This window comes from Neolamprologus brichardi, chromosome 9 (assembly GCF_056152115.1).
Source record: "Neolamprologus brichardi isolate AB-2024 chromosome 9, ASM5615211v1, whole genome shotgun sequence".
Lineage (NCBI taxonomy): Eukaryota > Metazoa > Chordata > Actinopteri > Cichliformes > Cichlidae > Neolamprologus > Neolamprologus brichardi.
In genome coordinates, this window is record NC_142112.1 from 24,390,614 (window position 1) to 24,416,172 (window position 25,559).

The following is a 25,559-nucleotide window of genomic DNA, read 5'->3' on the forward strand; positions in this document are numbered from 1 at the left end:
AGAAAATTGAGATTTCTCCTTAAATCTATTGAAACAACATTCCTGTTAGGTTCTAATGTAAACCACTGGAATGTATCTGTGGTTTTTGGTCTCCATGGTGTGGAGAAAAACACTTTATATGATGTCATGCAAAAGTCTCCTGACTGCTACCACAAACATATGGCCAGAAATTCCAGACAAGAAGGAAATGTTGAGCCTATGACTACATATAGCATTTGGCCACAATTAAAAAGAGAGAAAAAAAAGGTTTTCTGCTTGTTGGGACAGGGTGTTCAGGTAGACCGTGCAAGAATATTCCAGTTGTCCTTGTAATTCACTGCTACTTAAGCCTGTTTTTTAAAAAGAGGTTCTCGGTTTGAAACATCCTTAGAAATTTTCCATCAAAGGGAGGTCAGGAGGTCACGACCGTAGCCACTGTGTTGGTATTCAAACAAAAACTGTGGCACATGTATGGACTGGTCGCAAAAAGAGTACACCAACACCAAATGCATTCAGTAGAAAATGTGTTTCTGAAATTGTGGGAAAGTACCGGAATGCTATAAAAAGGATCTGATTCTGAGAGAAAAGCAGGACGTTGTTTGGTCAGAACATGAGGTGGTTTTGCCACCCTTTGGCAAATTCAAGAACTACAGGCGAATATCTGCAGCGCAGAACATGAATGAGATGCACATCAATTTTATTTTGCGGGTTGCATTTGAGAATTGTAAGGAATGCGGTGCCATTTAAGCAAGACCCATAACCTGAAAAAATAAATAGATAAAATAATGAGTCACGCTTTATAAGATTATAGTCGCCAAACAAAAGCACAGAGGCATCAAGAGACGTACTGAAAACATCCAGTCTTCAAAGGAAGAGACTCTGGTGAAGACAGTGGGTTTGAACACTTGGTTGCACATACCAGATGGGCCGTAACTGACAACACCGTGAACTCTCCAGGCTCCATCAGTAAAGCAGTTCAGAGGACCTCCAGAGTCGCCCTGGGACAGAAAACAATAAGAACATAGCATGCAATGACTGTGAGAACGTCTTAACACAGTATTGTTGTTAACAATATGATAGTAATATTAAAATTAGCTCAGTCTTTACTCTTGTTTTAGAAAAAAAATAGTTGCAGCATTAGGCGAAACCTCCTCTACCTGGCAGCCTGCTATGATCCCATCCCCTCCGGCACACACCATGGTTTCCAGAGCAATGCTGCCCCACCACTCTGGCTGGGAGCAGACCGAGTGCTCCACCACATTGATGGGAGCCACCTGTAGGATGGCAGGGCTACCTCCATCTGATTCAGTGGAGAAAGAATGCAGGAACCTTTTTATTACATCCACATATGGTGTGTGTATTTGTGTACATTTAGCACCCAGGTGTACTCACAGTCTACTAATCCCCAGCCGGTGATGTAACAGGTGAAGCCATGAGGCAGTGTCTGGTCCGGGTAGGGGAGATTAGCTATAGCCACATAACCACTGTCATAGATGGGACCAGCGAGTCTCAAGAGAGCAATGTCATTTCTAAGAAAAAATAACCAAAGATAGAGTTGTATAATTTTAATAGCTGCTTGTTTGCTGAGATTAACATTTCATATTTAAATGAGGCTTAATTAAGAGAGGTGATCTGACATGCTGCCACTTACCCATAACGAAGATCACCATTCCAGCCAGGATGGACTGTAATTTTTTCCACATGGATGAACTGCTCACTGCCTTCTAACTTATACAGGTCATACTCACCCACCACAACACGGTACTGACTAGCATCTGGGCTGAGAAGGACATGGAAAAAAATAAGTACAGTGCTTACTTACACTCTTTTGTTCAGCCCAGGAAACACCAAGATAGACTTTAAAATATTACAAAATGCACAAAAGAAATGGTGTTATTAAGAATAATCATGGTCAGAGCCCAAACCTGAGGATGCAGTGAGCTGCAGTCATGATGTGGAAGCTATCAACAACAGATCCTCCGCACATGTGGTAGAATGAGCCATCATAGAATTGATCATACTGCACAGAAACCTGTGAAATATTAAAGAAATATGAAAATATGGTGGAGATGGAGGTTTTTTTTTTCTAAATCTAGTATTTTAAAACTACAGTACAAAACCTATTTGCATCAAAAGATAGAAAAATAAAAAGATAATTAGTGTTCAGAGGATTTACCTGCCATTTCCATGTGTTTGGTTGAGCATTATTGCCGCCTATCACCCTCTCATTGTCAACTTTGTAGTTGAGAGGTTCTTTGGCACAAATCAGTCCTTCAGCACACACATGGACAGATGTGGTAATATAGTTTTAACGTTCAGAAAATATAGGCACAGAAAATTATTTAAGTCAGGTGGGCTTACCAATACAGGACAGAAGAAGCACAAGCCACATCATGTTGGAGCACTGATGACAAGCTGCAGTTTGCTTTTATACCCATTTGAGATTGGGAAACCGGGCAGATGTTAAGTTACCAGCCAGTATCAATAGTCCATGTGGATCAATTCACATTAAATGTACTGCTATGAAAAGCTGAAAGTTTGAGAAGTGTGAGACAATTCACCACTGTGTGAAACTCTTACAAATCCAGAATTATGTACATTTGCATTTCATTCAACTCAGAAAACTTTAAGGACAACAGAACTTTATTAATTAATTAATTAATTAATTTTATCATGGTGGGAAAAGAACAGGTGCTGTCTAGTGATGGCAGAGTCGACCAAACCATCTGTGAAAGGTGTGCTTTCAAGACAAATATTACAGCAGATAAAAGTCTGAAATGATCGACAGCCAAGGCAAAGAAGAAAATGTTCCGCTGCCTTCTGTCTGTAAACTGTACACTCAACACAAAAACAGACAAAAGCAGAATATTTATTGAAAAGTTTAATCATAATTCAATAAAATACACATGTGTATTCATTATAATAAAAAAAATGTACAGTATAACTACCGTATACAAAAGTGTATACATGAGTTCTTTTTCTTCTGCTTATCTAATTCTGGGTCATAGGGGAATTAGAGCCTATCCCACTTGTTATGGAGCAAAAGGCAGAGTACACCCTAAATGGATCAGTCTATCACAGAGATACAGACGTCCATTAACAGTCACATTCACATCTATGGATCTAACTCAATACATGTATTTGGACTATGAAGCCAGGGTGCCCACAAGCATGCAACCTCACATGACCTTCTTGCTGTGAGATAACAATGTTGACCATCACGATGTTGCCGTTTTTATTTAAAGATAGAATAAATATATAAATGGCTTCTCCATCTTCAAAGGAAAGATGCCATACAAAGTTAATTGCATCGTTCTTGAGGTTCACTGTAAAAATGTTTTTTCTTTGTTTTAGACTTAAATAAAATATACCCTCTCTCTCTCTCTCTCTCTCTCTCTCTATATATATATATATATATATATATATATATATATATATATATATATGTGTGTGTGTGTGTGTGTGTGTGTGTGTGTGTGTGTGTGAACTGTCAAATCTATGTAATATTTATTTATTTATATATTCGGTAATTTATTGTTTTGTTTTTTTATTACCTAAAATATCTAAATACTTAACAGAAATTGGCTTTTTTTTATGAATGAGCATGGCGTTATGTTTTGCTAAGCAACCGCGTAGAACACCCTGTAAAGGACGGCTAATCGAACTCAGCTTGCTTGCTGCGGGTATGAAACTCGGGAAGGAGAAACTCGATTTTTCTGTCATCATTATTTATAAGCTTTGTCTGGCTCTCCAGCGCCTGCTGTCAACCTATCTCAGCTGCTGGCTAGCTAGCTTGTATGCGGAGTGTATGTACCAGTAATGACTCCTGAAATAAGTCTGCTTTAGTGACATTTAGTCAGAACTAGTAAAACGTAACTGCTGAAGGCAATGGGGCTACCGCAGAGCTCGTTACTGTCGGACGGAGGAGCTAATTGTGGATATCATGTCCACGGGGTACGTTAGAAAGTAGTGCAAGGTTACACGTCACGCGGTTTGTTAGTCCCTATAGCTCACTTTTCATACATTTTTTGCTTAGTGACTTGTTAACTGTGCTTTGAACCATAATTGCTGCTTTATCTATCTACGCAGAGCCTGACTGTAATTGACAGGTTATCTTGTGACTGTAGTTACTCGTGAGCTCAGCTTGAATGGTGTCCGCCCATGATGATGTTGATGATGAGGTGGCATTTGGCACACTTCCAACCCGCGTGCCGTTGTTGGTAAATGGAATAGTGTAACAGTCACTGTAGAAACTTTCTTTAGTTATGGTACGTTTCAAAGTTGCATATAACATATTAACCGCGCGAGAAAGCGGGTACCTCGTCTCAATGAGAAGTCCCAAATTTTGGACACTGCAATATCGTAGGTTGACACACGGGGGGCGATAATATCACTGTGCTGTTTGTCAGTCAAACCAAATGTCAAGTTTTCTGTTCTGTGTTTTAAATTATTATTAATATTTTTATTATTTAAGTAATTTTCTTTCATTCTCAGGTTCAAGAGGACTCTCCTGCTCTGAAGGCTGGTCTGGAGCCTTTCTTTGACTTCATTCTCTCTATAGGAAACGCCCGACTTGTGAGTAGACTCCTGTGTCACTACACTCCTGGTTAAAATGAGTAACTAGGTGTCAAATATTGACTTCTTCTATCTTTATGACATTTCAGGTATGAATTGTAATTGAAAATGATGAGTTGAGGACAAAATGAAAATGTCAAAAAAGCCCTGCAACGTAGCTGTGAATGTGGCATATATTCAATTGTATTTGAAAGTATGCTGAAAACTAAAACCTTTTTAAATTCTAAACTTATTTTAAAAGGCGTTATGAAGCTGAATAACATATTTATAGATCTCAATCAACTGCATAGGACAAAAGCAAGTTGTAGTCTGTTTTGAAACCATCTTCAAGACCCATTTTTCTGTATATAAAGCAAAGTACTCGGCAGGTAGGACACAGCAGGCAAACACCGATTTCCATAATTTTGAGGTACTGCCTTTATGAGATAATCCAGAGCTCTGTGTTTTTCAGTGCTTTATTAATAACCTCATTTGGAAGAGTGGCAGTAATTACATTTCATGTTCTTTTTCATGAAAGAAAACGCATCTGCACAGTTGCAGCTGGAGTAGCCCTTTTTCCTTTTGTTTCTCCAGAATAAGGAAAACGACCTGCTGAAGGATCTTCTGAAGGCAAATGTGGAAAAAGCAGTCAAACTTGAAGTGTATAACTCCAAAACCCAGCGTGTGAGGGAGCTGGAGGTGACACCCAGTAATATGTGGGGCGGTCAGGGTTTGCTGGGGGCTAGTGTCCGCTTCTGCAGCTTTGAAGGAGCCAATGAGAATGTGTGGCATGTCTTGGTAAGTTAAATCTACCTGTCTTCGCTCAGGTTTCACCCATTGCTGGTTACTATAGGTTAAAGGCCTTTGCACACCGAATGTATGCGGAAAGATGGCTAAAATTCAGATTTTTTGGATCCAAACCTGCCGTATAACACATAAACACAACAAAAGTTTTGCTTTGTGTGAAAAAATGAAGTTGAAAGAAAGAAATGATGAGCTGATTCTGATGTTTCTAAACAAGAAAAAGAAGAAAGTGAGAATCCGGGTTCATCCAATTCTCAGGTGAGGACAACAGCAGGGAAAATTTCTTGGTTTGATCCAGGAGTTGAAGCTGTATCTCGACTGCTTTCTCTTTTTGGCAAAATTGCAACCTCATCTGAGGACGTACAGAAATAATTTTAGAGAGCTGATTTAGCCGGAGCAGTGTCTGGCTGTCTGTCTGAGGTAAAATAGTATTATTTTTACTATTTCCATATCATTGCACATTCAGTACTGGTGCATACGTTGAGCAATGAGCACACTTGTTGCCAAATGCAGTGGTCTGATTGGTCAGATCTGTTTATTCCTATGTGAAAAATATGAAAAATCGAGCTTGCAAATTTGAATTGAACAGTTGCCTTAAGAATAAGTGAGTCTGAAAAATCATTGCATTCTGTGTTCAAAGGCCTTAAAATTGCAAATGTTAATAATTTTGGTAGATTTTAGAATTTTTAAAAATATTTTTAGGAAGTGGAACCAAATTCTCCCGCCGCTCTCGCAGGCCTGAATGCATACAATGACTTCATCGTTGGAGCTGACCAAGTGTTACAAGATGTAAGATTTCTTGTCTTTTGCCTTTTATTCCAAATAAGAAATAATTGTTTTAACTAGCAGACATTATTAAAAGAAATAACAAAAATCTTATTTTTGTGTGAAACGTCTGCAGTCCGAGGATTTCTTTTCTTTGATTGAAGCCAACGAGGGGAAACCTTTGAAGCTTTTGGTGTACAACACTAAGACGGATCAGTGCCGAGAGGTAGTGGTGACTCCTAACGGAGCGTGGGGAGGCGAGGGAAGGTTGGCATTGATTTTTTTAAAAATCTTTATTTAAATCAAAGCATGTAGCTAAATATTGTCATGTCAACACCCGTGGGGGTTTTTTCCCTATTTTTTAGTTTAGGCTGTGGGATTGGTTATGGATACTTGCACAGAATTCCAACTCGTCCAGTTCAGCCTAACGCCCAGAATAAAAATGTTCTTCAACCAGTGCTCACTGGCAGCAGTGAAGAGGTAGTTGCAACTGAGCACACTGAGGTGGAGGTTGTTGTATCTTATTCTTGCTTATTTATTAAGCTGTGCAGGATGTAATGGCATCTATTGGTAGCAAGGGATCATGTTGAGAAGTACAAAAAGAATAATCTTTTAATTATGGCTTAAAATGAGCCCTACATATCTACTACAGGAGGGATCCACCTTCTACACTAGCTCAGTTTTTTGTTTTTTTTTCCCAGTCGGGGGTGACGACCTAGTATTCACTTACCGTACATTTTTAGAAGCGGAAGGTAAGGCAAGGTGTATTGACTTTGTTGCAATCTGCAACCTCACCACTAGATGCCACTGTATCCCACAAACTGCTCCTTTAACTGTAACTCGCTAGAGGTATTTGTGAACTCCAGTTTTCTCTCCTTAGGTGCCTTCTACCGATGAATGTAGCCTATCTACCGAAGAAGCACTGAATCAAAGTGAGAAAAGCATGCAAGATCAGTCTTTAATCTCAGCCACTCAGCAGCCACCAGACCGAGGTAACAGGATCACTTCAGGACATTTTCATCCATTTGCCACATTATGCATTTTCACACGGAATAATGGGCATTTGCTTTGTACTTATTTCAGATGCTTTCACCATACTCGATGCAACAACTTCAGATTTATCAGCCACTGTTTCCACTAATGAGGAAGGCAGCAGCTCCATGTTTGCTAATTATGGAGATGACTCAGGTGATCAGGGTAGCTTGGGTAAGTACTTCATACGTGATTAAATTGTGTGGCTAAATAGAGCAATTACGTGTTTATGATGGCATCCCAATTGAGAAGAAAAATAAGCACGATTAAAACCAGCTATTGTTGACACGCCTCTCAGTTAAGGAGACATTTAATGCAGTGGTTTTGCATTAGTCTCTTTTACTGCAGAATAAAACTAACTGTTTTTTTCACAGATATACGTTTTACAGCAGGTAAAGTGGTCTATACTGAGCACTTCATTAGGTAATGGATTGGACCCCATTTTACCTTGAGAACATTTTTAATTCTTCATGGCAGAGATTCAACAATGACGTTTTGGTTCATATTGACATGACAGCGTCACACAGTTGTTGCAGAATTGTGAAGTCCATTCGACTAAGATCTGGTGACTGGGGAGGCCATTTCAGTAAAATAAACTTATTGTCATGTTCAAGAAGGGAGTTTAAGATGACTGAAAAATGCACGTTATTATCTCAGAAGCAGCCATCAGAAGGCGGGGGTACTATACTGATACTAACGAGCCCAAAGCGTGACAAGAAATTTCCCCCACCGTCACAACACCACCACCACCAGCAGCATGAACCATTGATACAAGGCAAAATGGATCCAAGCTTTCATGTTGTTTGCTACAGATTCTGACCCTACCAGCCGAATGTCACAGCAGAAGTGGAAACTCATCAGACCAGACAATATTTTTCAAAACCTCTATTGTACAGTTTTGATGAGCCTGTGTGAATTGTAGGTTCAGTTTCCCATTCTTAGCTGACAAGAGTGGCCTTCAGCTGCTTCGAAGTTTGACACGTTGTACATTCACAGATGCTCTTCTGCATACGATGGTTGTAACAAGTTGTTATTTGAGTTGCTGTTGCCTTCCTGTCACCTTGAAGCACTTTAAATATTCTCATCTGGCATCAACAAGGCATTTTCAGCCAGAGAAGTGGTGCTCACTGGGTATTTTCGCTTTTACAGAGAGTCATTTAAATCACCTTTCTTCTTCATTCTGATGCAGAGCTTGAACTTGAGCATATTGACCATGTCTATGGGTCTAAATGCACTGATTTCCATGTGCCATGTGATATCAGTTATCAAGAACTCAGTTAGCATTTTAAACAGTAGGTGCAGGTCAGTCCTTTCCATCAGTGGTCACGGTCTGAAATGCAGCAGTCTGAGCTTTGGTTATGTAATCTATTAAAGTACAAAAGTCATAAAAGGATGCTCAGGAGATTTTATCTTAATTATTGTTAAATATCTCCTTACAGACCAAGGAAGTTGAGCAATTTCCCATGGTTTCACCATCCATAACCTTAACAATATTGTATTATTCTTTTTTTTTTTTTATTAGATTATTCATCTTTTGACCAAAGACCTTCATTTCCAGAGAAGCAAGGAGAACCAGACATCCAGGAACCTGAGCAGAAGCCCGGTATAGACCTGACTACCAGCACTTCTCCTATCAGAGAGACTGCTGAAGACATGGCTGGCCTCAAAATTACCACCGAAAACCCGAGTATCACAACAATCCCCAAGGTACCAGATGCTAACTCTGAGCCTTTAAGCTCAGTTGAGGTTGTGAGCGAAGAGATGTTTGAGCCTGCTGGGCCAGGCAGTTAGCTGACTTTCATAAAGAATATTCAAGAGCACACCATGTTACAAAAAAGCTACCGTTAATGATTGTAAGCTGTTATCACTGGGGCTGTTTTTTTTGTTTGTTTTTGTAAAAGAATTGCGTTTGCATACCAGTGCCACTGCTGCATGCTAAATTGCACATTTATGTTGACTTGAAATTCTAGGAATGCATACAGTTAATCCAACATGAATGTATTCTGTAGTTTAGGCGTACTGTATGTTTCAACATCAAACAAGATGAAGCCTTAGTTAAGCTGTCATGCTGCTTAAAACAATCCTGGTGTGCACATTAAAAGCCCAAGGTAAAAAATAATAATTAGCCTTACCTTGTTGCTCTTACAATAACCACTGTAACACAGTACAAACACTGTAGATTAATGATGTTTGACTTAAGTGTCACACCTGGACTTTTTTTCCATTTTTAAAAAAAGAGGTTTTAATTAAAGTTTGTTTTTACTTTCTCGTGGGTACTCATACAGAAGGATTTAATCTCAGGCGTTTCCTATTTAAGCCTTTTTGCCTTTAATCTTGGTCAAAATCTTCTGTCTAATGTGAATGAGTGGGCCGTGTGTGACGCAGTTCTCTGATTGTTTTCTGTTTCTTCTCTTTTAATCGATTTTAGTTAGATCATGTCTCTGATTTGTATGGAAGAATTGAAAATATACAGATATTTATAAATATATGTTCAAGATGAACCTCCATGAGTCTGTTTTGGTTTCTGTTCTTTCTTTTTTGGGGGCGGGGAGGTCCATGCTGTTGTTAAATCAAAATGTCATTATATTGCCAGCTCACACATATTACTGATATTTCCTGTGTCTAATATGAGTCCTGTCCACCCAGCGGAGTTCATATTTTGAGGCAGCAGATGTCAGCAAACACCTCACGATACATCTCCACTGAGCTAGCGCCAGTTTATCTCCCCTTGCAGCTCCTAAAATTCTGTCCAATCAGATTGCACATTTTCATATATTCAATGAGTCATAAGCTGTTTCTGAACTTTTATTTTAATAAATCATATCTCATTCTTAGAATTATGCAGGAATTATTTATATTTGTTGTTTGATCCGGCTGCTTTCCTCTTCCTATTGAATTTGGATAATCCAGTCTTGCCATGAACAAATACCTGGTCAGTTTCAGGAACCTATTTAGCTGGAAAAGAAATAGTTTGAGGTTTCAGATATTAAACAATAGAAATTTACTGATGTGAACTTGGTTATGTAGTCCATTATTTCCATTTTTTTAAACCGATCCTATATCCAGCAAGCGTGTGTGATCATACGTGGGCTCCAGAAGCTATTGATCAGAAAACAAAGCACGATTTATTTTCATCACTTTTTATTGCTAGATCAGGGCAACCAAATATTATTTGGAAGTATGCCAAAAGAAAAAATGTAAATAAATAAGCATTAGGGGGAAGCTAAAGTAGCAGACAGGGAATATGCCTCAATTATTTACCAGGGCACTCCAATCCTCGGCTGAAGAGGGGGATGGGCATGAAGGGAAAGAAAAGACTGTGCGTGGGGGAAAGAAAGACGAGAAGGAGATGGATTTGTCTTTTTTTTTTCCACCCCAGAATGAGAGCTGGAATGGCGTTCCTAAGGAAGCTTTCCTCTGGCACACCTGTGAATCTGTTGTATTTCTTATATAAATAGGAATTAACTTGGTGGCTTTGGATCCAGCTGCTGTTGGAGATTTAATAGCAGCAATGTGGACATCTCTCAGAAATGTCAGGCTTGTCAAATCAGCACGTTTTAAGTGCAGGGTTGGATGGTGTTTGCGGGTGTCCATTGTAAGTCAGGAGGGGGAGATATGCTATTTCTTCTCTTCTATGTGAGGTTAGATGAAGCAGCCAAAGGCAAAAGCCAGCAGCTGCATGCCAGGAGGAGTGTAAGGAGGTGCCACCTCTGGAGGAACATGCCTTGCTTCCTTTTTTCCTTTTTTTTTCTTCTTTTTTTTCCCTGAGACTGTTTCAAAGGATGCTGTGACGCAGCTGAACCCACACGTCAGATTAACTTTATCTCAACCCCTAAGAGGCTCGGCTCACAGGCACCAGCATAGTGCCCGTTGCCTCAGCCTATCGTTGCAGCATGACAAATTGTGAAACAGAATAACTACAGGGAAGGATGGAAAAGGTATAAATACAAGGGGGAAGAGAGTGAACATACAATTGGTGCGCGCACATTAGTCACACGTCTCCACATAATGCTGTTCCTGTGGCTCGGTTAATGTGCGGCGCTGTCACATGAAGTAGGTCAGATTTGGATGTGTGGATGTTCAAGGGATATAAAATAAAGTGTAGCAATATAGTGACTTCTTAATGTAAAAAAATAAAGATTAAATACTAAAAACGGCTGCTTTTCTGTTCACATGTGGTCACAAATCCACACCACGAACACGCTCGTCAACTTCTATTTTCTGCTTTCAGCACCTTCCCACCCTAATCACAAATATTTTGTCGGGATGGAGACTATATTTGGAAGTGCTGCGAGGTGTATTTGCATACATGCATCACGCGGTGTTCTTCACAGTGTGTTCTCTCAGAGCTTGGGAATAATCCTGGAAAGTGCCTGTGTGTCAAACCACCAATGTACAGGCTGTAATTACATTCATTCATGCAAGAGGACTGTCACTCTGAGGGGTCTGAATTCATTAGGAAGTTGTTTCCACCTCTTGCCGTCATTATCGACTGGCTTTATGCTTCTAATTGAGCAGGAGATTAGAATTGCTTCCAGTAAACATTACCGTAGATTTGCTTGTAAATTGTTGTTCCACACATACTTTAGCCCTTTGGACGGAAAGCAATCTTCTATAAACAAGTGGGTTATATTTCAACTTTAGCCTGCACTGTGTATATACCAGTCTTTGATGTGTACTGTAGTAAACTGACTAAGAGGCAATACTTTTTGGGGAGAAGTAGAATATAGTTTGGTTAAATCAAGGTACAATAACTACATGCAGAAGAAAATCCAGTATACTGCCCCAGTTAGGAGTCATGTCACACCAAATCTCCTTTAATGCACTTTGGAATTGATTTTTCAAATCCCTGGAATTTTACTAGAAGGGTTGAACACCCTTCTTCTACACAATAAATCCCTCATTATATGCTGGTGATGGAAAATGCCGTCTATCACATCGATCCAAACTCTCTTAAAGGTGTTTAACTGCGGGGCTACAAAAGCCGTACCGTATTAGCCGCACCATTTGCATTCTGATCGAACCATTCAGTCAACCCATTGAAGAGACCACTCCCCTCAGGACAGAAATGTTTCATCACTGGGTAAACATGATCAATTATAACAACTTCAAACTGATTCACAGTGGCTCTTTCCTTCAAGGAAACAAGACGTCCATATACACTAAACTGCATGTGAGCTTGAATTCTTCCCTTTAAAACTGCTGATCGTCCCACGATATGTTCCCATCCTTTTTCTCTCTGTTATTGTAGGATGACTTCAGGTGACTGTTGCTATGATTTGGCTCTGTATAAACAAAAGGGAATTGAACTTAACTGAATCCTAAGGCATCATCTGCTGCCACTGGTATCTTGGAGATGCATATGAGGCAATGTAGAGGAGCCCTCGTTCTTATTGGAAAGGGAGAAAGACTGTTTGTTGGTGGTTGTTGGAGAAAGTCACAGGTTTTTCGGTCAGGTACCAGTGATTTGTGCCCTGTTTGTTTTCTCTTGAATTCCACTTTCACTCGCTAATTAGATGTAGGCACTATTTAGATAAACCTGAGCACTGAAAACTACAAGATTGGTTTAGGAACACAATATTATCTGTCCTATAGAAAAATAACATTTACCCAGTTTTTAAAAATTATTTATATCAATTTTTGTAAATACTTTTTAAAATGTTTTTTTTTATTATATATAACTTTTTACAGTTTTATTTTTATTATTTATTTTATTGATTTATTTATTTTTAATGATGATGATTATTTTTGTTTTTTTTTTAACTCAGTGGATTTAAATGTGAGGGGGGTTTAGCTGGGAGTGAGAAACCTGTGAGAACTCGTCCTAACACCATTGCCACAGGAAACCACGCGTGGAATAATTTTGAGACACTGGTGGTTTTGACAATCGGCAGCATTTCACACCTTTTGAATGAGACCAGGGTGATTACAAAGAGATGTGCAAATTTAAAAAAAAAAAAAGCTGCCATGTTGCACCAAAAGTCAAAATATTTCACTTGTGATATTTTCCCAGTTTATGTGCACTAGATTTAGCTCAGCATGAGTCTTTGCTGCTCTGAAACACAAGCAAAGGAAAGTAGGACAAAAGCAACTGGCTTATTGTTGCATATTACACCATATAATGCTAGTGAAAATGAAAACAGTGAGTGTTAGAGAGAAAAATCATATCAGCAATAAGAAACCCTAACATCCCTTATGTATGACTCATAACATAGGGGATGTTATGACTCATAACATCCCCTATGTTTTTGGTTTTAAGAACTTTTGTGGAATTTTACCACCAGACCCGTACTTCTACCTTGTTTCTGAGAAATGACAGTTATTACTCACATGAACACAGGAGGTTGTTAGTCAGAAAAAAATAAAATAGCAGTTTAAAGAATTGTCAGTTTCACTGTTTTTCTGCTGAATTCCACAGACATGCTCACAGCTCTGTGCGGCTACACGAAGCTCAAAACAAAAGTGCAGGTGTAATAGTACGGTCACCATCTTCATTCAGTGCATTAGAGTGCTAACCATTCCTGCAAAATTAAAGCAAATTTAAAAAAAAAAAAAAAAGAGGTTAGAAATTATTATCATATTATAGCCAAGAAGCACTACGAGAGCACAAACCTCCTCCAAGACAGTTCACTGTAAAACTCTGTATATGTTCATTTTCCATTCATTTTTCTCTTTGTTATTGTAACACGTAGTTTTTAGAAGTTAGAGGTGGTGATAGTGCAGGAAAAACAAGCAAAAATGTAGGTTTGTGTAATTTTCCCTGTTGAAACCAGTTTTTAACATGCTCGACATAATTATTATTATTTATACACATGGATATGCTACGTGTGTAGCATTCTTTTCATTGTTTAGTACTGTTCATTTAAATGCTTAATTAAAAAAAAAAAAAAACTTTTTGAAAAAGTTTGTTTTGTTTCCCCCCCTAAAAAAACTTATTCAGAAACATACATGTTATAACCTGTTACCGTAATTCACACCACAAAGTTATGATAAAATTAACACTTGAGTGCCTTAAACACTAATATGTGACAGACTATGCCAGCTGTTGACAGTAGCTTCATACTGATTGGGTTGCTGCCCAAACACATGAGTGTCTTTAATTACTTGTTATGTCTAATTATGATATCAACTAAGCAAATCAGGTAAGGGTAGCATGACAGATATTTACTTTGATTAGGTAGGTAGCAGGTAATGGATAATAGGCATTTATTTGTGAATAACAATAAGCTTTTTACAGAATAATGTTATACCACAGTATATTTTTAACTAACTAGGCAGCTTTTCATGACACATTGAAATGTGACATGTGAAATCTAAAAGTGAGATCAGAGGTCACATCTGTCCTGATTTGGATACAAACTGTGAATACAATCATATTTTATTCATAGCATGTTTATTTATTCATTTTATTTAGAAAGTGGGGCAATACATATTAATGAACATTTTAACAAATGTAAATATGCCAGATTATAGCTTTGGGCTAATTTCCATCTGCAGACCCTCTGGCAGGTTGGTGTTAAACACAAGTTAGTAAAAACATACAGAGACACTATTTACAGGTCATGTGACAAGGACAAAAACAGTGATCACATTATACTAGAACAAACAATGACAAGAAGAGTGGACAACAGAGGACAATATAGATGACAATAACGGAAACACATCAATTATATTGCACAAACCCCAGTATTGCACATGCCCTGACTGTCCTGATAGTGCACTGACCCATTATACTAATAGTTGTTTCCCTTTTTTTAATCCACTAACTCTTTTTCACCTTCAATATAAAGCGTGATTATTAAATATGATCACATGTTTGTGTGTCCCTCAGCCTCCCTTTTAAGTGACTCTTAAAGATGGGGATACTTGTACTTTCCCTCACTGACAGTGGGAGACTATTCCAGAAGCTCACTCCCTGATATGACAGAGCATTCTGTGAAAAGCTGGTCCGTCTAAATGCCAATTCACAATCACCTCTAACAGTGGCTCGAGTCAGTCGAGACCCGGCAACACTGCTAGACTTTTGTTTAACAAAATCACTCATTGGTGGAGGCGCCAGACCATGTATAACTTTGTATATTAGACAGGCAGATTTCAATAATTTGAAATTAGTAAAATTTAGAAACTTGTATTTATCTAAAATTTGACAATGGTGATATGAAAAAGGTTTCTTATGTAATATTTTCAATGCTCTTTTGTAGCATACCTCGATTGGCCCAATAGCAGCAAAGCTCTTATAGGACCTACTTGTAATACAATTTTCAATATGAGCCAGTATCATAGAGTGCAGGAATGTAATCGCTGTGTCTGTTAATGATGTGCAGATATGTCTAAAGTTCTTATTTCCTATTTTAGATTTTTAAGCATACTTTTAAAGATTTTTTTTTTTTTAATCAAAGTCTAAAGTAACAGGATACTTAACATCTCCATATATCATTCCCTTCATGCCTTATATGGATTATTTCTATGTAGGACTTTTCCACTTGAAGCACTGCTTTCATTTTTTTTATCATCTAATATGCACAGTGATGATGATGAATGCAACTCGGTGTTCAGCATCTTGCCCAAATATCCTTAGTTAGGTCCAAGGATATTTGGGCAAAATACTGGCATGGAGCTGGGAGCAGCCAGGGATCGAACCGATCTTCTCCGATTTGTAAATGACCAGCTATACCTCCTCTTTTAAAAAACTTTTTCAACAAACAAAACACTACTAAAAAAAAAACTAACCTCTCGGTGGAGGGAATGATAAAATGACATGCAATCATACCACTCCATAGTGATGCCCAGTGAAAAGTTGGGTGTTTATCAAAAACCTTCTGGACACCATAAAATTCTGCAGCAGTCCTTTTGGGAGTAAACAGATATTTAATCTTCAATTTCCAATGGTTTCCTGATGGTTTCCTGATGACAGCAGAACTAGAGATAAGGCAAAAAGGATACCACAGCCATTAGGAAGATAAGTGAGGATGCCCTGCTTTATTTCTATTCTAATTGCCACTCAGCAGGGGTGAGGAGCTGGCCACACAAGACAGCACATGTTGTTCTTCCGCCAGGATGACCCCGCTGATACCAGGCCTAGTCCCATCTGCTAGTGTGCTCGTCTCTGAACCTGAAGAGGAGATGCCACCGTTTTTGTTAGTCCTGCGTAAATATCAAAGACAAGACAATTTTTCAGTGCTTGACTTTTTAAATCACTACCAAATGTCTCCCTGAGGTGCATTAATTAGTTTTTCAACGTACTGAAAGTCCAGCTAATTTGATGTTAAGCCATAAGTCATTCTCTAGCGGATGCTCATTCCATTTCTTTTTTAAATGCAAATTTTGATTTTTCATTACGTCGTAATGACATAACGTCCTGGGGGCACATCTTTAAAATTACTGCATCTGTTTTCATCATGCCAGAACATTTATATTTATAAAAATAGAGATTTCAGAGTCTGCAGTTTTTCTTGCTCCCGGTTTTCTCCCTTTCTTGTCTGTCTGATCAGGAAGCCCATTTGTTCTGGTGAGCAGCAGATGAGGCAGAGGGATAAAGGTTTAGCTCAGCCTCTCACTCTGAATATGATCAGATGAAGAAACACGCCTTAGCGCGTTCCCTGCTGCTTTCCTGTGCCTGTGACATATTTGCTGTGACATCCCCACCACCACCCAGGCTTAGTTTTGACCCGATGGGGAGATGTCTCTTAGTGTTACGCTCATTTACTAGCAAACTATGACCCCACAGGGTAATGCATGCAGAGTTTTGGCCCTCCTCAGACACAGTATATAAACGTGGACATGCACACAGTATAACATACCATTCACAAATACATGCGTAGCCTGAAAAGCTATTTTCCGAGAATTAACCGGAATGTCAGAAACATAGGACAATGTTTTTATCGTTCAGAAAATATAATATATCATCATAGTATTGTTAGGTAAGGCTGTGACACAACGGCACAACACAGCCTTTATCTAAGTGGCCTGCAGAGCTACAGACATATTAAAATCTCCTATTTATGTAAAACATAACACCTTCAATTGCATGATTTATCACCCTCTAACACAAACATCAGTTTTGGCCCTGCTCAGCACACATGTAAAAACACCACAGCCTGAGTAAGACAGCAGCAGCATTTGTGAAAAACCATAAAAGCATCAATCTACCTGATAAAATGGGGTATGGGAAAAATAAGTATGTTCCTGCAGGGAAGAGCTGGCAGTACGATAGAGAGGAATGAAGTGTGTCAGCTTTTTGGAGCAAAATAGAAGCACCATCTTACTACGCCAGGGAGTGGGGGGATTAGAGGGAATGGTGACGCATACAGATTAAAAAATGTGGAAAAATGATTCTGTAGCTCTGTCAGAGGTGCGACGCTGAGTGAGGGCAAGCGAAGAACTGCCTATCTGCCTCTTCAATTCTAAATCTTTCATGTTGGAAAATAAACCAATTTAAATAATTCACTTTGCACATAAAATATGAAACATTCAGCACATTTATTCTGTTAAAAAAGAACATTGCTCTGAATCTGGTAGACATGCGTTATGTTGAATGTGCCATAAATACACATAAAAAAACAAAACAAAAACCTGTCTTGAGTTCTCTGATCTCTTGGCTTGTTCAGTTGCACAGGATCAAACAGCAGAATATCTGAGAAATCCCTTCAAAGCTTTCATGATTATTTTTGGAGTAACTGTTGTTCAGTAATGCTGGGCTTCGCTTGCTGTGGTTCTGTGTGCCACATTATTTTCACAAAACCTGAGCCCACAGATACAGAGGGTGTAATAACATTCATACAGAGCGGGGAGGGGGTGAGAATTGACAGGAGACGTGCAGAGGAGCATTTGAAAACAATGGCAAAAAGTGGAAAATCGTTTGAGGGAGTGTGTGTGTGTGCCTGTGTACTAAAGTGAAAATGTGCTGTTATCAGGTTAGGCCAGAGCCACATTCCCCAATAGCAGCTGAGCTGCACAAACACTCTGCACCCCCTTGAGATTCCCTTTTTTGTAATCACTTTGCAGAGCAGGGCGATGCTGCGTGTGCTTTTCTCCCGCTCTCTGAAAGCTTTACGTCCATCTTCCTCCTGCGTTTAAATGGTCCGACTTCTCTCAAGAGCTTTTCCATTAAACGTTTGTTTGGGTTACTAATGTAACCATGAATTTCATTTGTTATGCATCTCATTAAGCTGCTGTTAGAAGAGCTATCAGTTGATGTCATAATAATAGTCTCTATGAATGGGTAGGTTTTGCATTGGCAGATAGCATTATTCAGCTTTCCAGAGTCCATGGGGGACAGGAAGAGGCCCATATACACCAAAGGCTATATTTACCCAGTGAAATGCAAACAGAAATGGCAGTGGGTTCAGGTTGCTGCCTCCACCTGTGACTGCAATTACTGTGGAAGATAGAGATCAGTGCACTCAGGTGACTCAAAAACGGCTGGACAATCACTTATCTGGTTGTGAGTCATCAGGAGCCCAGGCTGTCAACACCAGTCCATCAGCTGGAAGGAACATTGCGTTTATGTTTGTGGCTTCTGGATGCGCATGGATCTGCGTTTGCTCGTGTGCACACATGTGTGGGTGGGATGTTTCGAAAGTGCTGATGGCAAGTTAGCACAATGGTTATCTAGTGTCCTTTGACAATGTGACTGTGGTCTTTTTAGTGTTTTCGCCCTGCCTGGAGATGCATGTGTCTCACAAAAATGACGAGGAAGACACAAAGCTCTGGGAGGAGTGTTACACTGATTTAGAGGTGAATATCTCCTTAGTACATTGTGTTCTCTGCGTGCACTTTAGTAGACAGGACTCCATCATATATAGTGAAAAGGTTAATTAATACCTTAGCATTACCTTAATCACTCTTTGTCATCTTAATTAGTCTTTCTGTCTGTAAAAGCCAGGAAACTCAGACAAGCTGATTTAATTATTCAAAATTTATAAAAGAAAGAATGCATGGTCCATGCATAAGTTCAATATTTTGAATTAAGTGGAGCTTCCCAGTGCAAAAAACACTGTAACAAGCCCTTTCTATAGCATAGCAATACTGTGTTCTGTCTTTATTCTTTTGCTTCCAGCAGACCAAAATGCGTGCTTTAATTGATTACCTTGTCCCTGTCCCCATGGCAACTAGAAATTACCATAAGGACATAATTATAGGGTTCTGCAAGATATCTTGAAATCTATGGAACTGCTACTTTTTTTTAACCTTCCTCTGTTATATCCAGTTACACTGATTGAGCAGTTGCTTTGTTTTTAAGGTTTGACCTGTACTGCGCTATATCAGCAAAGTACACAACCTCCTGAAAGAAGAAGAAAAAGATGGAGATATAGGTGTTGATGGGGTGTAGCAAGTTTTTTTCTTTCCAACCATAATGTAGCTCGTTTGGTAGGCGTGACTTCAGCACTTTGCCCTGAAGTTAGCCAGCTGGCAGCTGCTGATTTTTCTCTTCCTTTCCACTGCTAAATTGCTGCCCTAGATTCCCACCCTGACATTCCAAGCAGCATACAATTCCAGTATGATATGTGAAACCAAACCCATACTCATGTATGCAGTCTTTACCAGCACTTACAGTGTAATGATGTCTGATGATACATTTAAATTCATAAAGTGAGGGTAGAGCACTTACACAAAAGAAAGCCTCACAAAGTAGCATTCTTCTGTCCACAAAAGCTGACAGAATAATTGAAGACCTTGTCTTCCCAATATCTGAAAAATAATAACTATTTTGCTTTTTGTCTTGTGTGTCATAAATTGATGTTAAGGCATTAACAGCTCCAAAATGCCACATTTTTCCAGACTTAAGCATTGAAAATCTGAAACAATAGAAAAGTATACAATATACACAACATAAACTGCTACTTTATTAAAAATTAATTATATTCAGCATTACATTTCTAATTCCATCCTTGACCACATTTCCCATTGCACTCTGGTTGCATCCAACTCCCTTCCTCTCCTGACCCACTGGTAACCTCTGAAGGCTGTTCTTGTCTGAAACAATCAACTGATCGAAAAGGATAAGTAGGATCCATTTGCGTTCAAGTAATGGCCTTTGGCAGATTGAAGTGGTCTTACTTACTGCATGCTCTACAGTGGTGAGAGGCTTTTGGACAAGACAAGTGAACAATCATGTGGCTAAAAATGGAGCATAATGAGCTGGATGAGAAATCAGAAGGTTCGAAGCTTCTTAAATGAGGTGCTAAAGATTCTCTATATTTTATAATACAAATGTAAATGCCATATATCTGCCACACATTTCACATTTGGTTTCCTTTACAAGAATCAGATGAATGAAAATATTACTATCAATACAGTAAAATCCAACATATAGACTAAAGACCAGCTAGTTAGTTTAATTTAGCAAATGCATCAAAAATAGTTCCTGGTATCAACGTGTCTTGTGTAATTCATGTGCTTTAAAGGAGATTAATCAACATTTTGGGAAGATTTTTAATATGGATCATAGTGTTAGACCAGGGGTGTCGAACTTCAGACCTTGAGGGCCGGTGTCCTGTAGGTTTTAGATAACACCCTGGGTCAACACACCTGAATCAAATGATTCGTTCATTAACAGGCCTCTGGAGAACTTCAAAACATGTTGAGGAGGTCATTTAGCCATTTAAATCAGTTGTGATGGATCAAGGACACATCTAAAACCTGCAGGACACCGGCCCTCAACACCTGTGTGTTAGACCATAAGATAAAAACAACTCTCTTACACAGCTAGCAGTGTCTCATATATAGCTAGCAGTTGACCAGCGTGACTTTTACAGAAAAGTAAGGCACCTGTCAGCTTGCACAGCTACAGCCTTTTTTACAGAAGCATGGGCACACCCATGAAAACAGCAAATGCTATACATCTTCAGTGGCTTGTCAAACAGACAAAAACAGAGAAAGCCCAGAGACGATAGCCAATAACAGCCATCCATGAGATGGCAGTCATTTAAAGGATGGATACAAACAGGCAATAAGTTTCATAACAGAGCTTTTTCTGGCATGTGTGGAGAGAGATTGTGTTCACTTTAGTAGTTTTGTACTGATGTTTATTTTTATATTTCACTGGGCAAGCACTGCCTGCCTTGCTTGCCCTAAAAGAATGCCACCTGCACAGCAGGAAAACATAATTAAAGGCATTACAAACTCTCTGATGTTTTTTCACCTCCATCATCCAATTCGATAAACTGTTTCTTCATGCAGATAAATAGATCAAGTCACTTGTGCTCATACATTAAATGACAAGCCATTAACTTCAGTTCTGTCATGTGTAGGTATATGAGAAGTAATTAAGCATTAATAAGAGGTTTGCAAACTCAGGCAGAAATAGATCCAGGCGTAGAAAGAGGTTCAAAACAGATGCTTTCAAAGTTGCATTCCAGTAAAAAAACAAAACAAAGCAAAGAGTCAGTTACCTTTTATGATGCAAAAAGACCTCAGCTGGCTTTCATGTAGTTAATTATGCAAATTATAATGTTGTTTATTTACCTTGGGAATTTGTTGTAATGTGTCTAAAACATGTAAGATGTTTTTGACATTTCATCTTTATACTCATAGCAACCAAACTAATTAAACTAAAAAAAACGAAACTAATTCAATTCATATATGGAAGTTATGCTCTATGAAAAAATATGGGTTATTTACCTCCTGCTTATTTGCCCCTATGATTGGATTTGTCTTCTTTGATAATGTTGCTTTCAGACTGCTGCCAGGAGCTTTTATCTATCTGCAATTCAGTGTGGGCTAAAGGATCCTTTTATCTTCCCTGCTGATTTAATAATAACATGACTGTAATGTCTACTCATCACCACACACATGAGAACACTGACATGGAAAAGTTCATCCATATCTTTGGCTCAAACGTGAATAGTGTGTTGTATTGTAAGTATTGTTTGGGACAAGAAGCCAAAGATATGGTCTTACTATGAAGCAGCAAAAGACAAACAATCTGAACACACTCTTCCTTTAAAAATGCTGGGATAGCTGAATATGTTTCTGCAGAGCTTGGCATTTTAACTCTCAGCAGATGTACATCTAGTGTCCAATGATATCCCTCAAGCCATGTTTTCCCATTTTTTCCAGTCCTCATTGTCAGTTTTATGTCTTTGTCAAATGCAGAATTTATTTAAAATTGATATTATTTTTTAAATGAGCATGTAGCAGTGTAGCATTATGGGTAACACTGTACAATAATGCCTCTTCCAATTCAGATATCAATATCTGACTCACAGTCAAGACAGAAACACCCAAACAAATAGAAATAACAGAGGAAGTATACATGAATTTATAGACTCCATCTGCCATGATGCTTTGCTCTGCGTGAGAAGTCCTGTGCCAAGAATTAAAAAGCTATCATAACACCCCTGCAGAAGAACATATAATTAAGCTCTTCTTTTCCTCTGATTCAGTACATTAGATTCAGTGTGTTTGTCAGCTCCATTTAAAACCTAAATTCTTTTCCCATTTTCACACATTCACTTTTTGTTTCCTTAATCCCTGAAGATCAGGCAAGGATAATTGAAAGTGAGTGGAGGCTATACTCTGTTGTAAGCATTTCTTTTACTAAAAAAAGACAAACAAAAAACAATTTTAATAATGTTCTAGGCTTCTTTGCCTTTACTTTTGCTTTAATTAAACAGGGGTCCTAGGTGTTCTTATAGTTTGAGTTACAGCAAGGTGGAAACATAGTTGTGTAATGGTGCAGGGTCTAGTTTCTTGGCACACTTTGGGCCTATTAATACTAATTGATCATCAAGTAAGCACCGAACTCTACCTGTGTGTTGTTCTTGAGTCATTATGACTACACTGTACCCATCTTCTGAAGGCTGCTTCGAGCAGGATAACACACCATGTCAGAAAGAGACAATGAGTTCGTTGCACTCAAATGACTTCCACAGTCCCCAGATCTCAATCCAGTACAGTCCCTTTTCGATGTGGCGGTGCAGAAGATTCTCATCATGGATGTGCAGTACCTGTGCAATGCAATCATGTCAGTATCAACTGAATCTTCTGAGCAATGTTTCCAGCACCTTCCTGAATATGGGTCATAAAGAATCAAGGCAGGATCCAACCCAGCACTAACAAGGTGTACCTAATGAAGTGTCCAGACAGTGTACACTGTCACCTTATAAAGTCGATCTGGTAAACATTTTTGGACAAATGGCTGTTTACACTTCCAGCTGACACTTGCACCATTACAATTTGTTTTCCATAAATTTGAGATTGGGAATTCAAACCTAGTAAAGGATTTATTTATTTTTAGCTCAATTTTTGCTCCTGACATTAATCACTTAAATGTCTTTGGAGGCACTAAAAGCTACATTTATTAAGTAGTCATTAATTCCATTGCTCTATCTTTTGGTGCTAAGCAAGTAGCCCACAATGGATTCAGGAAGGATTTTTTCTTTATTTTATTTTTGTTATAAATCACAGCTGAGATGGCTGACAAGAGCTTTGAGACAATAAAACAGTAACATAAAAGATGCAAAACACTCCATAAAACTGAAGGCAGCTGCAGTGTTAGAGATAATTCTCTATGGATCAACATAAGCTGCTTTTTCACAGTACATCAGTCATTTGATTTACTGTTGCTACTAATTGAAGCTGTTTTAAACACACGAAACATTTTCAAGTTACAGTGTGTTTCTATCTTAATACTATACTACACTCCAAGTAGGTCTAACATGAATTTATAGACTTCAAATAATTTCTGATTGGGGATAATGCCACATCAAACAGCAGCAAATATACCATAATGCAACAAAAGGGGGAGAGTTACAGCACTCACTGATTGGAGAGTCTTGCTTCATCTTATTGTTCAGATAATGTGACAAATCTCCTTTCTGCCTGCTGCCTGTGGCTTCGTGTTTACATGGCATGGGTGCTCTTACCTGACCCGTCCATCTGCGTCACTGTCACCATGACTCATGTCTCATTTTGTGTGACTATTCTGCCTCCTTCAACCCCCTCCTCTTCATTGCTCTCTCCCTCCCCTCCTCTCCTCACTCAGTCCCCATGCCTCACAAACACATTATTTGCTGGCACAATGCTGCACGTGTTGACACAACCTTTGTTTTTCATTATATGTCTTTGATAAGGTCTAACTGTGAATTTGAGAAAAATAGTTGCACTGAAATGAGACTATAATAATATTTGATGACATTTTTAGAGGGTGGGTTGTTGCCTTATTAGTGAAAACACAATAAAGCAGCATGACCTGATTACACATCCACTGAGCATATGCTGTTCAGTACAGTGGCATGATTTATTCCCTCCTGAGCTTCAATTTTTTATTCTGTAGAGTCCTAGAAATAGCTTTTTTACATTTCAGGGTGGCTTGCAGTCTGCCAGGCTGTCCTGTTGACAGCTGCCTGGTCGCATAAATAGGATCATTCAAGCCAGACCCACACAAGAGCAAGCGAATAACAGACAGAGAAAGAGGATGGTCACTTTTGGTTGGGTACACATCTGTCTTATTTTCACATGCACTCGGGTCACTTCATGATGCAAAGAGGACACGAGCTGGAAATGACAGCAGGCAGTACTTCAAAAAAAATTTTAATATAGCACAACACCTCTCTGTGTTTGAGTCTGTATCAGGAGAAATGTCTCTGCCAAAGATCTATCCTCTCTAATGAAGCTATCTTGGGATAAAGTAACAGATGAATCAAAGTCCCTTCACAACCAGCAAATACTGTTATGTTGGATCCAACAGGAACTTCAGCAACAGTGTGTCTTTTGTAATATTCCATATGTCATTGTGAAATACCCTAAATTTCTTCTTTTTTGAGCATATTCTAAAGTATTTTTTCCAGCGATAACAGCACCAGGCAGGAGTCCAGACATGGTTTTCTGTGACTAACATTTTCAATTAGTGACAGGTTTTATGTGAATGAGTGGGAAGGAGCTAATCCATTACACAGACACTGGGACCTACAGACTGTCCTTTGGTGAGTAGACTCAAGCCTGTGAACAAGACTTCTTAAAAACCAGAAGATGAAAAAAGCAGCAGAAAGATACTAATAGGAATAGAAGCAAATAGATATTTATTCCTTAAGTATGTTTTGTTACAGCAGTACAAGATCTTCTCATAAGTGGAAACCTAAAGCTCCTAGCAGTAGTTACTGACTTTTTTTTTTTATTTTTTTTTTTAAAAGCTAAAATCTACAGTCAACAGCATCCTGGTAAAGGCAATTATAGGCACAGTTACACTGTGAGCTAGCATCAGCTCATCACATTATACTGCATTAAATCTAAACACATTAGAGGAGGATTTCACAAAGGTCCTAAATCAGGTGATAAGTATGGTTATTTCACGTGCATATATATATATACTGATCAGGTATAACAGATGACCATTAATTATTCACTGAAGTGAATAATACTGATTATCTCTTCATCATGGCACATATCAGTAGGTGGACTATACTGGCGAGCAAGTGAACATT

The 25,559-nt window shown here is 38.7% G+C and overlaps 2 protein-coding genes across 6 annotated transcripts; one reads left to right on the top strand and one right to left on the bottom strand.

Annotated features, from left to right (window-relative positions):
- Positions 1-659: 659 nt before the first annotated feature.
- On the bottom strand, positions 660-2,374 carry LOC102793074 (elastase-1-like). The gene is made up of 8 exons (XM_006795113.1): positions 2,341-2,374; positions 2,156-2,250; positions 1,905-2,011; positions 1,631-1,759; positions 1,372-1,508; positions 1,137-1,279; positions 828-977; positions 660-740 (listed from the first exon to the last, which is right to left on the bottom strand). Exons 1-8 carry the CDS (start codon positions 2,372-2,374, stop codon positions 723-725), a joined length of 813 nt encoding a protein of 270 aa, XP_006795176.1. The 3' UTR covers positions 660-722.
- A 1,346-nt stretch (positions 2,375-3,720) lies between these two features.
- LOC102792780 (Golgi reassembly-stacking protein 1-like) lies at positions 3,721-9,908 on the top strand. Of its 5 annotated transcripts, none has more exons than XM_087846177.1 (9): positions 3,721-3,785; positions 4,474-4,554; positions 5,128-5,331; positions 6,040-6,126; positions 6,239-6,369; positions 6,468-6,612; positions 6,983-7,094; positions 7,186-7,308; positions 8,657-9,908. In XM_087846177.1, exons 1-9 carry the CDS (start codon positions 3,777-3,779, stop codon positions 8,923-8,925), a joined length of 1,161 nt encoding a protein of 386 aa, XP_087702303.1. In that variant the 5' UTR covers positions 3,721-3,776; the 3' UTR covers positions 8,926-9,908. The 5 variants fall into 5 exon arrangements, with proteins under 5 accessions (XP_087702303.1, XP_035765569.1, XP_035765567.1 ...); XM_035909676.2 differs by having other exon boundaries at positions 3,729-3,933; positions 8,693-9,908; XM_035909674.2 differs by having other exon boundaries at positions 3,729-3,933; positions 8,657-9,907.
- The last annotated feature ends 15,651 nt before the right edge of the window (positions 9,909-25,559 follow it).

Excerpts from the sequence above, each read along its gene's own strand:
- LOC102793074 (XM_006795113.1), bottom strand. The coding sequence starts at position 2,374 with ATGATGTGGCTTGTGCTTCTTCTGTCCTGTATTG. Across the intron at positions 2,251-2,340 it reads GCTTCTTCTGTCCTGTATTG|GACTGATTTGTGCCAAAGAA; the intron begins GTAAGCCCACCT and ends TGTGTGCTGAAG. Across the intron at positions 1,509-1,630 it reads AATGGTGATCTTCGTTATGG|AAATGACATTGCTCTCTTGA; the intron begins GTAAGTGGCAGC and ends ATTTTTTCTTAG.
- LOC102792780 (XM_035909674.2), top strand. The coding sequence starts at position 3,868 with ATGGGGCTACCGCAGAGCTCGTTACTGTCGGACGGAGGAGCTAATTGT. Across the intron at positions 4,555-5,127 it reads CTATAGGAAACGCCCGACTT|AATAAGGAAAACGACCTGCT; the intron begins GTGAGTAGACTC and ends TTGTTTCTCCAG. Across the intron at positions 7,095-7,185 it reads TCAGCAGCCACCAGACCGAG|ATGCTTTCACCATACTCGAT; the intron begins GTAACAGGATCA and ends TACTTATTTCAG.